At 36.2% G+C, this 17,005-nt stretch overlaps 1 protein-coding gene across 7 annotated transcripts in view; it reads left to right on the top strand.

The window, feature by feature from the left end:
* Nucleotides 1-17,005, top strand: part of 5PtaseI (inositol polyphosphate-5-phosphatase A) — a 307,223-nt gene that overhangs the window by 65,852 nt on the left and 224,366 nt on the right. For all 7 annotated transcript variants that reach the window (XM_075291078.1, XM_075291072.1, XM_075291075.1 and 4 more), the window contains exons 3-5: nucleotides 13,490-13,657; nucleotides 13,710-13,882; nucleotides 13,944-14,031. In XM_075291078.1, the coding sequence (XP_075147193.1) occupies nucleotides 13,490-13,657; nucleotides 13,710-13,882; nucleotides 13,944-14,031 (429 nt within the window). The remainder of the gene's footprint in view (nucleotides 1-13,489; nucleotides 13,658-13,709; nucleotides 13,883-13,943; nucleotides 14,032-17,005) is intronic.

Genomic DNA, 17,005 nt, shown 5'->3' with positions numbered 1-17,005 from the left:
TCACGCACATTGATAAATGTAGTTTTTAAAACGGAAATGCGAAAACATATATGTCAACCATGGAATCGGGCAGCACTCAGTGACAAAACAGAAGTTCATCAGTGTGGTATCACAAGTCTATTAGTCTAAGTGAACCCAAAAAATAACGGGCTGCCACTATATCTAACCTAAACCAAACTGTAGAAGATTTGTCAATTTCCACCCTAAATGTAAGTAATAAAAGCAGTATTATAATAGTAATATTAACTATTTTAGCGCCATAACACACAACAATTTTTTTTCTGATTCAATCACGAAATTAAGTGATCCAATTAATTTTTTAATTGAAATGTCTTCAATCACGAAAATGATAGTATCGATCACAGTTTTAATTGGGCATAAAAAATATTGATTAAAAAATTAATTGATTTGATTTGAAAATAGTAATAGGCAAATGTGTCTATATATCTACATCATAAAAGGAAAAGGAATATATTTACAAAATTATTGTTTTAAAAGGTTTTCTATTAAAACTTTAATTGATCTAAAGTTGAATTAAATAGTCTTTGGAAGTTTAGACTAATTGAACCAATTAATTGTGCTACGAGAACGAGAAGAAACTTATTTTATATGCGTAAGTTTAAACGATGTGATACAACGACATCTGTATCTTTAACGATTCAGGTCGTCGATGAATGGCAATGTCGTTACGGTTCATAAACGTATGATCGTCAACAAGTTTCGACGAGCTGCTTTTACAAGCGATTCTGGCAAGAAACATACTTCCTTTTTGTGTGTTAATATCTTGACCGTATAGCTCAGTAGTCGTGGGAAGTAATCTTAACCCTCCGATGAGTGAGAAGGTTCCTAGTGACCTTTTTGCCTTTTCAAAATGAAATTACTCCTACTTCGGCCACTACAACCCACCCCCAAAGTTACACTGTATTTTGTTGCGCATCTTTTGGAAAAAAAATCAAGCCTATCGGATCATTACTTTAGGAGTTATTGAGGTTTTATTGAGAATAGTACGCGGACGTGTGAATAAGTCCCTTGTACTGAATTTCACTAATAAATGCATGTTTTTGGGCATGATAATTTTTTGTTTCAACACATAATTTACTTGTTCTGAACACAAAGACCTAAACTCAAAGACATTAGGGATGATGATAAAAACAAAAAATTCTAAGAACAAAAATACACATTCGAATTTCGAAGAACAAAAATACACATATATTTTTTTAGTCGTCATTGAGAGAGCAACAAAAGTACATGTGCACCGAATGTATGTGTTTGTTGTTTTTTATGATTATTTTTTCTCACACATACATTCTCAACTTTATTTCTGCGCATCAGTGAAGTAATCCCTAAATGTCTTTGAGTTCTGGTAGACGTACGAAGGAGTATAAAAGAAGTTGCAGTTTCGTAAACCAAATCAGTCAAAGTTTAGACAGCGAAGAGTAAAATCGTGTGTGATAGAAACAAAAATATAAATATGGCAGATGCAAGTAATTTGGACGTTGCTGAAATTGTTGTACACGTTACCAGCAAATGACTGCAGATAAAAGGCGTGCAGCTGATAGTAGTTTTGCTGATTTTATGGATGAAGAAATTGATATTGCTGCAATTGATAATTATGAAGTTGAGTATGATGAAGATCGCACATACCAACATGCTGAAGAGCCAGATGCCGAAACTGAAGGATAAGTCGAGCTAAATGAAGATACTGATGACGACGATGATGAAGAGGAAGAAAATGATGGACAGGAAACGCATGAAAGTTACTATATTGGTAAAGATGGCACCCAATGGAGTAGAAAAGCACCACCAACATCACGCACTCGTTATCATAACTTCAGAAGAAAGAAACCAGGACCAACAGGAAATATAAACGACCCCTATACAATAATGCGTTAAATCATGACAGAGGAAATAATACACTTAGTGCTACGTGAAACAAATCGTAAAGGCAGGGAGGTTACAGCTGCATGGATTTTGGCGAATCCCATGAAGGAAAAGGATGGAAGCCAGTGACAGTGAAAGAGTTTGACGCCTTTGTAGCTATTCTTTTGTATGCTGGACTCACAAGATCAAACCATGAACTAGCTATGGAATTATGGGACGCGACGCGTTGCCCAATATACAAAGCTGCGTTGTCGTACGATCGCTTCATGTGTATAAATCAATTTATTCGATTCGACAATGGAAACACTCGACAACAGCGACTCATCAACAGCAAAACTGCGGCTATTGACGACATTTGGGAAATGTTGCAACATAACTTGGCAGCAGTTACACTCCTCATGAAGCACTAACAGTTGATGAGCAGTTGTTCCCTTACAGAGGTCGCATCCGCTTTACACAATATATTCCGTCAAAGCCAGCTAAGTATGGTGTCAAAGTATGGTGGTTATGTGACTCACAGAGTTATTATACTGTGAAGGGAATGATATATTCTGGAAAACTGCCAAACCAACAACGGGAGATAAACCAAGAGCAGAACGTAGTGCTGGATCTTGTGGAAAAATATTTAGATGCTGGCCGTACTATATACGCGGATAATTTCTTTACCACTCTTGACTTGGCGCGTATTTTGTTGAGGAGGAAGACCGCATATGTTGGTACAGTGCGCTACAACAAAACATTCATTCCACAGGAGTTCAAGAAGAACCCGAAGCGCACCATCAATAGTACATTATTTGGGTTCAACGAGGGGGATATATCGTTATGCTCATACGTGCCGAAAAAAAGAGCAACACAACGATGGCCGTTGGCCATGTTTTATAATATGCTGGACATCGCTGCATTGGCTGCTTTTACGAATTACAACGAAATGAAGTCTATAAAAAGGAGTGACAGATGGCGTTCGTTCTTGTTACTGCTAACGAAACAATTGGCCACACCAAATATCGAAGAACGTGCCCTAAACAACCATATAACCTCATATCCAAGGATACGCAATGCGATGGAAGCATTCGATGTCAGGGTAAGAAAAACGTCTTCAAATTCAAGAATAGAATATATATTTATTTGTTTTATTTTTCTTTTCATTTCAGGTATTACCAAGACCGATGGAAGGCAATGTACCGTCGTTTGCGGCTAGGTCAAGTAGACCGTCATGTAGGATTTGCCGTTCTGAGTATGGGCGGCAGCGGAAAACGCGGGCATGCTGCTTCGGCTGCGGCAACACTGTTTGCGGAGAACATAGCACAGGGCAGGGGACAAGAAGTACACGCTCAACAACAATAATTTTTTTATAATAGTCTTAAGAAAATTCAAGCAAAAAAAAAAAAAATTAAAAAAATTGAAAAAAATATTGTTGTATGTTTGTATGTATTTAGTTATAAACAATAAAAACGAAAAAAAAAAAAATTTATATGAAAAAAAAATGATTTACAAAAAAAAGTCCGTAGGGAAGTTTTTGAGGAAATTGCAGTACAAAAGTCGTGAGGATTGTTGAAACTATAGGGAAATTGTGTAAACAAATTCCGGTATTTCGAAGGATTTGTCGATTTTGTACCGGGTAGAAACGAAACCCACCCGGGGTCCTCGTATCTCTGATCTGCGAAGGAACTTAATTTAAATTTCTTCAACACAAGCATAACACTATTGGTGATTGAACTGTATAACTCCGTCAGGCATAGTATGCAAATGACGATATATATCTTTTTTTCGTAGTCTTATACCACTGCCAGATTGGCAGGATTTTTTTCAGTCCAACGTGGATTTGAATGACACATTATTGCAGACTTGAGAGTTCTATGCCACCGTTCAATCTGTCCATTAGCCTGTGGATGATAAGGCGTAGTATGCGTGACTTGGACACCTAATATTTTCGAGAATTCCCGGAATAAAGATGATTCAAACTGGCGGCCCTGATCTGTAATTACTTGAGAAGGTAGCCAAAACGCGAAATCCAACCAGTGAGAAAAGCTTTGGCTACAGATTCTGCAGTAATGTCAGATAATGGTATTGCCTCCGGCCATCGTGTAAATCTATCGATACACGTCAAACAATACCTGAATCCATCGGACATAGGGAGAGGTCCAATAAGGTCAATGCGAACAATCTTGAATCTTTCGTCCGGCACAGGAATTTCTCCAAGTGAGCTTTTAGTGTGACGTGAGACCTTACATTGCTGACATTTTATGCAAGATCTAGACCAAAGTGCAATACCTTTTCTCATATTTGGCCAAACGTATCTATCTGTTATCAATTTTATAGAAGCCTTTGAACCCGGACACTCCATGTAGTGTGTCGAAAACTTCTTTTCGAAAGCGTGGTATTAAATATGGTCTAGCTTTGGAAGTTGATACGTCGCAAATGGCTCTGGTTTTCAAGTCGGGCATCTCTAACGATTTCAAAACTAAATTCGTTGTTTTTGAAATGCTATAAGTTTTCCATTGTTCTCCTGTTCCTTAGCCAGGGCGGCATAATCTATTGGCGATGGCATGCATATGGCTTCCAGGCGGGAATATCCACGGTATGTTGTCCGATGAAATCAAGATACCTGAGCTGTCGTGGTGATGCTTTTTCTGGGCGTTGCTTGAATGCAAAAACCAGTGGCTTATGGTCGGTATATATGCAGAATTTACGACCCTCAATAAAATGTTGAAAATACTTAATGCCAGTGTACACAGCCAAAAGTTCACGATCGTACGCGCTGTATCGCATTTGTGTTTCTGAAAGTTTTTTTCAAGAAAACCCCCAGAGGTTTCCAATACTTATCAACCCGCTGTTGGAGAACTGCACCCATACCAGTATCAGATGCATCCACCCACAGAGACGTTTCTGCAGAATCTACTGGATACGCCAACAGTGCTGCATTAGACAATTGCATTTTACATTGCTCGAACGCATTTTGTAGTTCTTGCGTCCAATTGATGAGTCTTTTGTCGTTTTTCTTTTGGCAGCATTAGGAATGAAGCGTCGGTAGAAATTCACTGTTCCAAGAAAACGACTTAAGTCTTTTATTGTTTTGATTAAACTATATTCCTTAATAGCAGCTATCCGTTCTGGATTCGGAGAAAGACCATTTTGTGTGACAAAATATCCTAAGAATTTAAGTGCAGGTCTATCAAACTCGCATTTGCCACTATTAATAGTCACTCCATACTCGCGAAGACGACTAAATACTTGTCGTAAGTGACTTTCGTGTTCTTCGTCGTTCTTAGACGCTACTAGTATGTCGTCGATGTAAGCAAAACAAAAATCTAACCCTCGCAAAACTTCGTTTATGAACCGCTGAAATGTTTGTGCTGCATTGCAGAGCCCGAAAGTCATGCGGGTAAACTCAAACAAACCAAAGGGCGTAATTATAGCGGTCTTCTGGACGTCTTCTTCAGCTACAGGTATTTGAAAATATGCCTTAACCAAGTCAATCTTTGAAAATACCTTTTTCCCAGCTATATATATACCCAAATCATGGATGTGTGGGACAGGATAGCGATCGGGTACTGTTACTTTATTTAAAGATCGATAATCACCACAGGGACGCCACATATTATTTTCCTTGGCTACCATATGAAGAGGACTGGCCCATTCCTCTTTTGTCACTTTTAACTTTTCAGGAGATAGTCGGCGGGGTTTTGCACACACAACTGGGCCATTTGTATCAATATTGTGTATCACATTATGCTTTACGGGCGGAAGCTTTATACTTGGAGTAGTGACATCAGCAAATTCTTTAAGTACAGAACGAAACTTCCCCGTATCGTCAGATATGGGTTTAATTGTTAAACTTTTCGGAGGTGAGCATATGCCAGGAGATTTCAGATTCGTGTTGCTATCTACCAATTGGTTATTTCTTATATCAACCAGTAAACCATAATGTTTTAAGAAATCAAAACCTATGATAGGCTGTGTTACATCAGCAATGATGAAGGACCAAAGAAAGCGTCGTCGGAGTCCTATATTGCAATTAATAATTCGTGTACCATAAGTGTTAATTTTAGTGTTATTAGCAGCGTAAAGTACAAAAGAGTTGGGTGATTTAATCTTGTCTTGCTGGTTGGCTGGTAGAACGGAAATATCGGCCCCAGTATCAATGAGGTACCTGTACTTCGATTCGAAATCTTGAATGAACAGGCGACTTATTTGATGACCACCCTCACCCGCCACCTTAGATGAGGGGTCTAACGGTTTCCCGAACGGTTGAAGTCGCAAGGAGATCGACATCTTGTTGCTTGTGCGCCGAATTTCTTATGATACCAACAAAGAGCCGATGATGTAAAGGATTTGTTGCGGTTTCGTGAGGAGCTGCGGGAATATCTTTGAGTTCGGCGCTGGCGGTCAGTTCAAAGGGCATCAATTTTGGAGAAAATTTCTTGTATTTGTTTTTCAAAACAAGACAAACGGTCTGCCTCCGTACTAACGCTAACTGAGGCAACAGAATCTGACTGTTCGTAAATTTTATCCGCCATCAAAGTTTCTCAATTCTGTCTTCACTTACCGAAAGTATGGCTTTTGTAGTTGAGGGAAGACGTTGAATCCATAATGTTCATAGCAATTCTTCAGATATCTTACCGCAAGACAATTCACGCATTTCTCTTAGCAATGCCGAAGGTTTTTTGTCACCAATACTTACATTTTCCAAAAGTTGTCGTAAACGCTTTTCTTCAGATTCCACAAATTCATTCAATAATGCATCCTTAATAGTCCTGTCCTTATTTTCCTCTGGGGGATTTTCTACAATATGGCTTACGTGGTTTAGAATGTTGCTCTCGATTGAACCTACTAATGTGTGGAACTTGGTATCATCAGCAGTAATTCCAGATGTAATAAATTGTGAATTGCCGGAACCATAATCGAGGATTTTGTCGCCAGAATGGTGGAACCTTTACCGCAACACGAGATATTTCAAACGGTTGTTGTCGCCAGGCATTTTGCAAATTTAAATTGATATAAATAACAACGGTTTTCGTCGGGGTCACCAATGTAGAAATCAATGCGTCGTGATGATTAAAAATCCCAAAAAGCAATAATTTTATTTTTTACAAATTATGAAAATCAATTGTCTTGAGAAAATCGTACATAAGTCTAAGGCTACTTAGTTAATCCTAAATTAAATAAAGAACAAACATATATCACTTGAAATGGAGTTTCTCAATTCTGTCTTCACTTACCGAAAGTATGGCTTTTGTAGTTGAGGGAAGACTTTGAATCCATAATGTTCTTAGCAATTCTTCAGATATCTTACCGCAAGACAATTCACGCATTTCTCTAAGCAATGCCGAATGTTTTTTGTCACCAATACTTACATTTTCCAAAAGTTGTCGTAAATGCTTTTCTTCGTTCTATGACTACTAGATAATTTAAAAATTTTCTCCGCTTTGTACGAGTTTGCTGAAGGCCTTCATCATCATCGACAATTCGGGTGAGCACAAAAGATGCAATCAATGAATGTGTAAATAGTAAAATTAAAAATTCCAATCAATGAAAGCGTGAAAAGATCATAAGCAAAAAAATAAAATCGTAAATTCCAATCAAGGAATGCGTAAAATAATAATCAAAACAGAAATAATTAGTCAATGAATGTGTAGTAATAAGGAGAGTATAAATTGAATGTAATGTTATGCATGGAATCACAATGAAAAATCAGTAAATAACATTGGTCTGTTAAAATTTGGCTTTGCAAATAAAAAATAATAACCACAACAAAAGAAAACAGATAAGAAGTAGAAAAAATCGAGAATTTATAGGGATACATTCCTTATTAAAAGAAATGGAGAATATAAGGAAAATAATCATTAATTAATTATTATTATTAAGGAAATTCTTGAAATTTAAAAAACTAAAGCTAGTTTTTTTAAATTTCAAGAATTTCTATCCTTAAGATACAAAAAAAAAAAGAAAATATATAATTTTTCGCCCAGATTACTATAAATTAGGTTTAAAATTGTGTTCAGGTAGGATTTTTTGTTTAAAGTATATAGTTTAGCGAGAATAATTTCTGTACAGAACCCCATTGAAATTTATATCTAATAATCCTTAAGCATAAGAATGAATTCTTTAGTACTAGAAATGTATCTTAAATAAGTTAATTGATGAATAAATGTGATATAATATCGACATGAATTGCTGAACGGAATTGAAGTGTTTCCATTCCACTATGTGGTAATTGTTCATGTAGGATGTAGATCGTTAGGGGTCTTGGAATATTTAAAGGGTGCGGCCAAGACATCGGTTGAGTAAGGGTTACGAAAGCACCAAAAATCCCACAACATCTTGAGATATATGGGAGTGAACTTTACACCGTTTCCATGAGACTATAATATGGGGCCAAATTAATAGATATTTATAGTCTTAACTATTTAATTTTTTGCCAACAAAGAATAAAAGGGAGTCATAGAATTTTTTTCCTGTAGAATACGATTTGCTTGAAGAGGACGAGAACCCCCCACCCGGCTGAAGCTAGTCCTGAAAGGCTCCCGCAGTCTTCTTCATACCATTTTTTTCGGGATTAGAAACGATAGTATTTGATGTAGTATATACTCGACCTAGGTTTCTGCTCGACTTCTCTGCTGATCTAAATGCATCAGTAGGTTTATTACAAAATTTCAATTAATTTTTTTAATTGATTCAATTACAAATTTAATTTATGTTGATTGCAAAACTCAATTAATTTCTTGAATTAAAAACGTGTTTATTTTCAATTACTGTTCAGGTTGACACTCTGTTAGTTTTAAGTTTTTATGAATTGTAAAATACACCCCTTTAATTATAACGATATTTGAAAAAAATTACATTTAACTTAACGAAACGTTCAATCACTTACCCCCTCGCTCAAATACCCGAAGGTACGATTACCCCCACGAAATAAATTTAATTTTTACCCAAAGTTAATTGCGTTTTTATTTTTTTACACTCACTGATAATTTATTTTATTTAATTCCCCGCCTTTTCACTGACTTTGTGTTTTTAGTTTGACTAAAAAATTTATTGCTTTAAATAATTTTTATATCCTCCACCATAGGATGGGGGTATATTAACTTTGTCATTCCGTTTGTAACACATCGAAATATTGCTGTAAGACCCCATAAAGTATATATATTCTGGGTTGTGGTGAAATTCTGAGTCGATCTGAGCATGTCCGTCCGTCCGTCCGTCTGTTGAAATCATGCTAACTTCCGAACGAAACAAGCTATCGACTTGAAACTTGGCACTAGTAGTTGTTATTGATGTAGGTCGGATGGTATTGCAAATGGGCCATATTGGTCCACTTTTACGTATAGCCCCCATATAAACGGACCCCAAAAATTGGCTTGCTATTGCTCTATGAGAAGCAAATTTCATCCGATTCGGCTGAAATTTGGTACATGGTGTAAGTATATGGTCTTTAACAACCATGCAAAAATTGGTTCAAATCGGTCCATAATTATATATAGCCCCCATATAAACCGATCCCCCGATTTGGCTTGCGGAGCTTCTAAGAGAAGCAAATTTCATCCGGCTGAAATTTGGTACATGGTGTCAGTATATGGTCTCTAATGACCATGAAAAAATTGGTCCACATCGGTCCATAATTTTATATAGCCCCCATATAAACCGATCACCAGATTTGACCTCCGGAGCCTCTGGGAAGACCAAAATTCATCTGGTTAAGTTGAAACTTGGTACGTGGTGTTAATATATGGCCTCAAACACCCATGCAAAAATTGGTCGAAATCGGTCAATAATTATATATAGGCCCGATATAAACCGATCCCCAGATTTGACCTCCGGAGCCCCTTCGAAGAGCAAAATTCATCCGATTCGGTTGAAATTTGGTACGTGATGTTAGTATATGGTATCCAACAACTATGCAGGAATTGGTTCATATCAGTCCATAATTATATATAGCCCCCATATAAACCGATCCCCAGATTTGACCTCTGGTGCCTTTTGGAGAAGCAAAATTCATCCGATCTGGTTGAAATTTGGTACGTGGTGATAGTATATGATATTTAACAACCATGCCAAAAGTGGTCCAAATCAGTCCATAATCATATATAGCCCCCATATAAACCGGTCCCGAGATTTGGTTTTGGAGCCTCTTGGAGGAGCAAATTTCATCCGAGTCAGTTGAAATTTGGTACATTGTGCTAGTATATTGCCGTTAACAACCATGCCTAACTAAGTCCATATCGGTCTATAGTTATATATAGCCCTCAGATAAATCGATCCCCAATCACACAAAAATTGGTGCATATCAAATTCATAATTGTATATAGCCCCAATATAAGCGACCCACATGTTTCAATTCTGGGTCTCTACGTACCGTGCAAAAGTCCATATCGATTCGTAATTATTTGTAGACGTACTTATACATACCTTTTCTGTCTAATATATAAAGGGTGATTTGTTAAGAGCTTGATAACTTTTTTTTTAAAAAAAACGCATAAAATTTGCAAAATCTCATCGGTTCTTTATTTGAAACGTTAGATTGGTCCATGACATTTACTTTTTGAAGATAATTTCATTTAAATGTTGACCGCGGCTGCGTCTTAGGTGGTCCATTCGGAAAGTCCAATTTTGGGCAACTTTTTCGAGCATTTCGGCCGGAATAGCCCGAATTTCTTCGGAAATGTTGTCTTCCAAATGTTGTCTTACCACGTATGGACTAACTCACAATTTAGAAAACTATGTTAAGAAGTTTTAAAATATCACAACCCAAGTAATTCGATTGTGGATGACAGTCTTTCGTAGAATTTTCTACGCAATCCATGGTGGAGGGTACATAAGATTTGGCCTGGCCGAACTTACGGCCGTATATACTTGTTTTAAATTAAAAAAATTCCATCACTTTTTTAAGTGACTCAGTCTTCCGAGTTTGATTAAAAAGTTAATTCTATCAATTAATTTTTAATTAAAATTGTAAAAATTTTCAATCATTGACTTAATTATATTAATGCTTCTATCTTGATTAAAAAGTTAATTGTATCAATTAATTTGTTAATTAAAACAAGTATATACGGCCGTAAGTTCGGCCAGGCCGAATCTTATGTACCCTCCACCATGGATTGCGTAGGAACTTCTACTAAAGGCTGTCATCCACAATCGAATTACTTGGGTTGCGATAACACTTGCCGATGGCAAGGTATCGTAAAACTTTTTAACACTGTCTTCTAAATTGTAAGTTAGTCCATAAGGGGTATATATTAAACAAAAAAAAAAGGCCGATTAAATACGTATATAATTCAGTTTGACAAAATTTTCTATAGAAAAAAAATTTTGACAAAATTTTCTATAGAAATAAAAACTTGACAAAATTTTCTATAGAAATAAAATGTTGACAAAATTTTCTATGGAAGTAAAATGTTGACAAAATTTTCTATAGCAATAAAATTTTGACAAAATTTTCTATAGAAATAAAATGTTGACAAAATTTTCTATAGAAATAAAATGTTGACAAAATGTTCTATAGAAATAAAATGTTGACAAAATTGTCTATAGAAATAAAATGTTGACAAAATTTTCTACAGAAATAATTTTTTTACAAAATTTTCTATAGAAATAAAATTTTGACAAAATTTTCTATGGAAATAAAATGTTGACAAACATTGATATAGAAATAAACTTTTTACAAAACTTTCTATAGAAATGAAATTTTGACAAAACTTTCTATAGTAATAAAATTTGACAATTTTTACATGGCTGTTAGAGGCCATATACTAACGAAATGTACCAAATTTCAACCGTATCGGATGACTTTTGCTCCTCCAAGAGGCTCCGGAGGTCAAATCTGGGGATCGGTTTATATGGGAGCTATATATAATTATGGACCGATATGGACCAATTTTTGCATGGTTGTTAGAGACCATATACTAACACCACGTACTTAATTTCAATTGGATCGGATGGATTTTGCCCCTCCAAGAGGCTCCGGAGGTCAAATCTGGGGATCGGTTTATATGGGAGCTATATATAATTATGGACCGATATGGACCAGTTTTTGCATGGTTGTTAGAGACCATATACTAACACCACGTACCAAATTTCAATCGGGTAGGATGAAGTTTGCTCCTCCAAGAGGCTCCGGAGGTCAAATCTGGGGATCGGTTTATATGGGAGCTATATATATTTATGGACCGATATGGACCAATTTTTGCATGGTTGTTAGAGACCGTATACTAACATCAGGTACCAAATTTCAACCGGATCGGATGAATTTTGCCCCTCCAAGAGGCTCCGGAGGTCAAATCTGGGGATCGGTTTATATGGGGGATATATATAATTATGGACCGATATGGACCAATTTTTGCATGGTTGTTAGAGACCGTATACTTAGACCACGTACCAAATTTCAACCGGATCGGATGAATTTTGCTGCTCCGGAAGGCTCCGCAAGCCAAATTTGGGGATCGGTTTATATGGGGGCTATACGTAAACGTGGGCCGATATGGCCCATTTTCAATACCATCCGACCTACATCAATAACAACTACTTGTGCCAAGTTTCAAGTCGATAGCTAGTTTCGTTCGGAAGTTAGCGTGATTTCCACAGACGGACGGACAGCCGGACAGACGGACGGACGGACATGCTTAGATCGACTCAGAATTTCACCACGACCCAGAATATATATACTTTATGGGGTCTTAGAGCAATATTTCGATGTGTTACAAACGGAATGACAAAGTTAATATACCCCCATCCTATGGTGGAGGGTATAAAAATTGTCAACTTCAATCAACTTTTTAATTGGAAATATTTTGGTGATAATTTTTTCTGTGAGTGCGAACTAAATACAGCCTTAAGGTGGGTATTAAGTTTGAGTTTAGCCGCTAAAATCGCTAAAGTGAAAACTAAATCAGTAACAAAAATTATATATAATTTTAACAGATTAATTTATGCGTTTAGTATGGATTACATTGATTTTTTTTGCTAAAAGCGCCCATTTTATTTATTGGCCAATTTAGTTGACATTGTTCAATACAATTCTTATAAATATTTATTAATTGGATATTTTTTCATTGCAGATTGCCTTAACCAAAAAACCTTAGCTTATGCCCGGTATGCAGCTCTAGCGGAAATTTCGTTTGCGTGCCAATAACACAGTTTTGTCAAATATTTCCTATGGAAGCAAAACGTAAACAGTCGATAACAACGCCTCTCGGAATTTTCCTTAGCAAATATGCAATTTCCTTAACAAATATGCATTTGCAATGCATTTCTTATGGGTAGCGGAAATTTCGGCTGGATGTGCATGCCGGCCTTTAGTCAAAGAAGAAAAATAAACCCTATACAAAACTCCAACTCAACTGAATATGCCTCTTTAATTGACTTTGATGGAATTCACTTTATTTCACGCAATTAATAAATATAGAAGTTATATAGTTTTAAAAGATTTATGGGGTTTATTTCAAAATATTGATTAAAAAATGACGAATTTGTGAACATTTTGCAAATACGTTTGCTTATTCGTCAGTATTTGTTTGCAATTTCAGCAGTGTTATGAATAACAATATTTTTAAGTGTAGTGTTTATGAAAAATAAAGAAAAACTAACTAAATAAGTGTATATTATCTTTTTGCAGGCACTTGGAAATCTTTATTTTATACATAAAGACTTAAAAAAAGTCAGATATTGGAATTTTGTTTCCCATTCGTGGGAGATGGTTACCGGGAAAGAAATATATTGTGGAAACATAGAAAGCGTAGAATGTAAAGAAAAATCCAAATTCCCGCAACATTTTTTTCCTGAGGTAATTGTATTTCTTATCAAAATATTTTTAATTTCAACGCCATTACTTGTAGTGCAAATGGTCTCGAAAAGGGTTCATGCGAACACGCTGGGAAATTAATAACACAGTCTTTGATCTAGTCAATATTCATTTGTTCCACGATGCATCAAATTTAGCAGCTTGCGAAGAATTCCCGTCCGTTTACAGCAAGACGAGAAGGAGGGCATTGGTTCATACTCTCGAGAGGTAAATTTACAACTTTTATACTTTATATAATTATGAGTAAATTCTACGTTAATTTTTTTAGATTTCATTTGGACGAAAAAAATGGATTTGTCCCATTTTTTATATTTGGCGACTTTAATTTTAGATGCGATGTCGAAGGAGTTGTGAAGGTAAGACTACTGGTAATGAAGTTACACCACTTGCCTATTCTGCTATAGAAACCATATATAGTACAATCCCAAAATTGTTCTAGTTTATATAGTTGTTAGTTTATATAGATGCGCCGTCCAGTCTATAAGTTCAGCCGGACAGAATGTGTGTGTTTGTAAAGAATCTTACAGTGTGGCCGAACGCTTAGAATTGTCGGAGGTAAGTAAAATATCGATATATATGTTATTGATCCCATTAACAAGCTGCAGTATCGATTATGTCTTCGAACATAGCTCATAGTGTGGCCAAATATCTGAGATAGGTTTGACACGAGCAGGATATACTTATAATTTGGACGGCGCATAAATTTACTTGATTCATTAAAAAATCCTAAAATCAAAGAAGTTAGAAATAGTTCATGTACTGAAATAAGGTATGTCATTTTGTAGAGCTGCAAAACTATCGAAAGTTATTTTTTGACGTCACTATCGATAGCTTTAACGACTATCGATAGGATCGGTATAAATGTCAATACACAAAAAAAAACATATCCGTAGTTACAAATTCATATCACACTTAAACAGTAAATTATAGATTTATTACATTATTGTTAAATTTATACATCTGTATAGCTGATGGCTTTAGCAGCCAATGCTACTTTTCTCTTTTTATCATAAATTTACTGTATGATTAAAATAAACAATAAATAAATAAATAAAATATCCTCAGTTAAACTAACGCTAATTTTAACTTATTTTCATTGCAAACAATATTTGTTTGTAGTTAAATTTTATTATTTTTTGCGAAATTTTCCACAGCCCTTTTTTAAGTAAGTCTAAAACATTTTTGAACTAAACGTGAGTATAAAGTTCAATGACCGTACATATAAGTTCAATATGAACTAAAGCAGAAGAAAATTTTTGTACGATTTTCAAAAATATTAAGAATGGACTACTGTATGGTTACAATGGTCATGATTTGGCTCCAATGCTTTTTTTCTTTACAAATCATTTAATTACACAATAATTCTATAACCTAAACGTGATAGTATTTGGAACATCTAATGATTTCATAAAATAAGTCATTATAATAACCATTTTGTTTACTGTTTCTTTTATGCATTTGAATTAGATTTTATTTTGTAAAATAACATATTTGTTTTTCTAAAAATAGTGGTTGGTTTTTTTTTAATTCTAACATAGGCAAATTTAGTGACTATCGATAGTTTTGCAGCTCTAGCATTTTGTCACGTTTCATATGTTGACTGGACTTTTCTACTGGATACGCCACACTGGCTGTTTATTATTCTATGGGCGGAAGTCCGTTGCGTATCAGCAGAAAAAGTTACTGTGTTCAATAATAATAAAACTAGGAACCAGTGCGTGTGCTAAAACAAAGAAAAAAATGGGTGGTAAGGCGTCGTGGTGAAAATGATGTAGGTTTGAAACAGATTCCATTTTGTTTAGAAGGGTAAGCCACCCTTCCCTCGGTTACTCACCACTTGCTAAACAATGGTAATTCCATTGCCTATTTTGGTTAACTCCTTGAAAGAGACTTTGGTTCACATCAACCACAACCGATACCTACCTGTTTTACCTACACGACCATATTAAATTCACCACAACGGGAACTTCATTCATAAATTTATACATGAAGTAGCCGGCACGCTACTACTACAATGACAATAGGCAATGAAAATAACAAAATAAAGCCACAAAGGGGGTTGTTTAGGTTAGGTTAGGTTAGGTTAAAGTGGCAGCTCGATTAAGATTCAGGCTCACTTAGACTATTCAGTCCATTGTGATACCACATTAACTAAAAGTACCTATTACATATGGGCACTTCTAGTTTTAACCGTTGAACCTTCTCGATTATTTTCTTCTGTTGAACCAACCAGATTGTTCCAAAAACATTAGCAGACTGCTTAAGTTAACGTTTTCCAGGTCCGCCAGTAATCTGAAGCTATATGCCCCTAAAATTTGCTTGCGCCTTACACAAAATGCAGGACACTCACACAAGAGGTGTTTTATTGATTTCTTTTCCTCCGCATCATGACAGCGCATACAATAGTCATTATACTTCGCACCAATAGTTTTTGCAAAATCGCCTATCAGGCAGCGACCCGTTATAGCAGATATCAGGAGTGAAATCTGGCGTCTCGAGAACACTAGCATATTTAGTGTGCGGTTTAAGTTTAAATGGGGCCATATTTGCTTGGTGTCGTTACAACCCTTACAATTCTCCCATCGAACATTTGCCATCATGATAGCCTTCTCACCGTCGAACGGAACGGACGTGTTTTTAATAGCGGATAAAATCATCGTAATAAGTACCTACTACGAATTTCAAGTGTGGTGGGATATTAGGCCACCATGCAGAGAAATTCAAAGACATCCACTGGGTTGCTAACTTCAGGGCCCAGTGGACGGGTATCGACTGGAGTTATAAATTTGGGCAATGACCAAGAGTAAGGCCCAATTAGTCGACCTGTAGACGGGTCGACAGGTGGCGACAATTTGACAAGTCGTACCTTTTCCAAGGTAACAGCATCAAAAGGAGGTAATCCCTCACGAAAGAGATTCAAGGAACGCAGAAATGCTTTGTTTATCGTAAAGAAACTAGGATCAGTCGACCCAAGCACGTTGTCGGCTAAACAAAGCGATTCCTTAAAATGGGCTCAAGGAATTCTTGAGGCTGGAAAAAGGGAACGATCACCGGATGAGCTGCCATCCTCCAAAAGGGATCAACGATCGTTTGCCTCAGTTGCTAAAGAGAGCCTTGTGATGGCTATCATAAATAAAGGAGCATTGGACGGTATGGTTCCAAAACAAAAATGGGGGGAAATTGAGAATGCTTTGTCTGGCGTCTACTCACAGGTGCTGGAAAAGTTTCCCGGCCCAGATCCTCGACACCAAGAGGCTGGTTGGTATCAAGGACGATTTAAGCTAGTCGCATTTGAGGACCAGAGGTCTATAGAATGTTTTAAAGCTGCTC

The sequence above is a fragment of the Haematobia irritans genome, chromosome 1 (assembly GCF_050003625.1).
Source record: "Haematobia irritans isolate KBUSLIRL chromosome 1, ASM5000362v1, whole genome shotgun sequence".
Classification (NCBI taxonomy): domain Eukaryota; kingdom Metazoa; phylum Arthropoda; class Insecta; order Diptera; family Muscidae; genus Haematobia; species Haematobia irritans.
The sequence above is the reverse complement of the archived record's forward strand: the minus strand, read 5'-3'. Positions and strand labels throughout refer to the sequence as shown.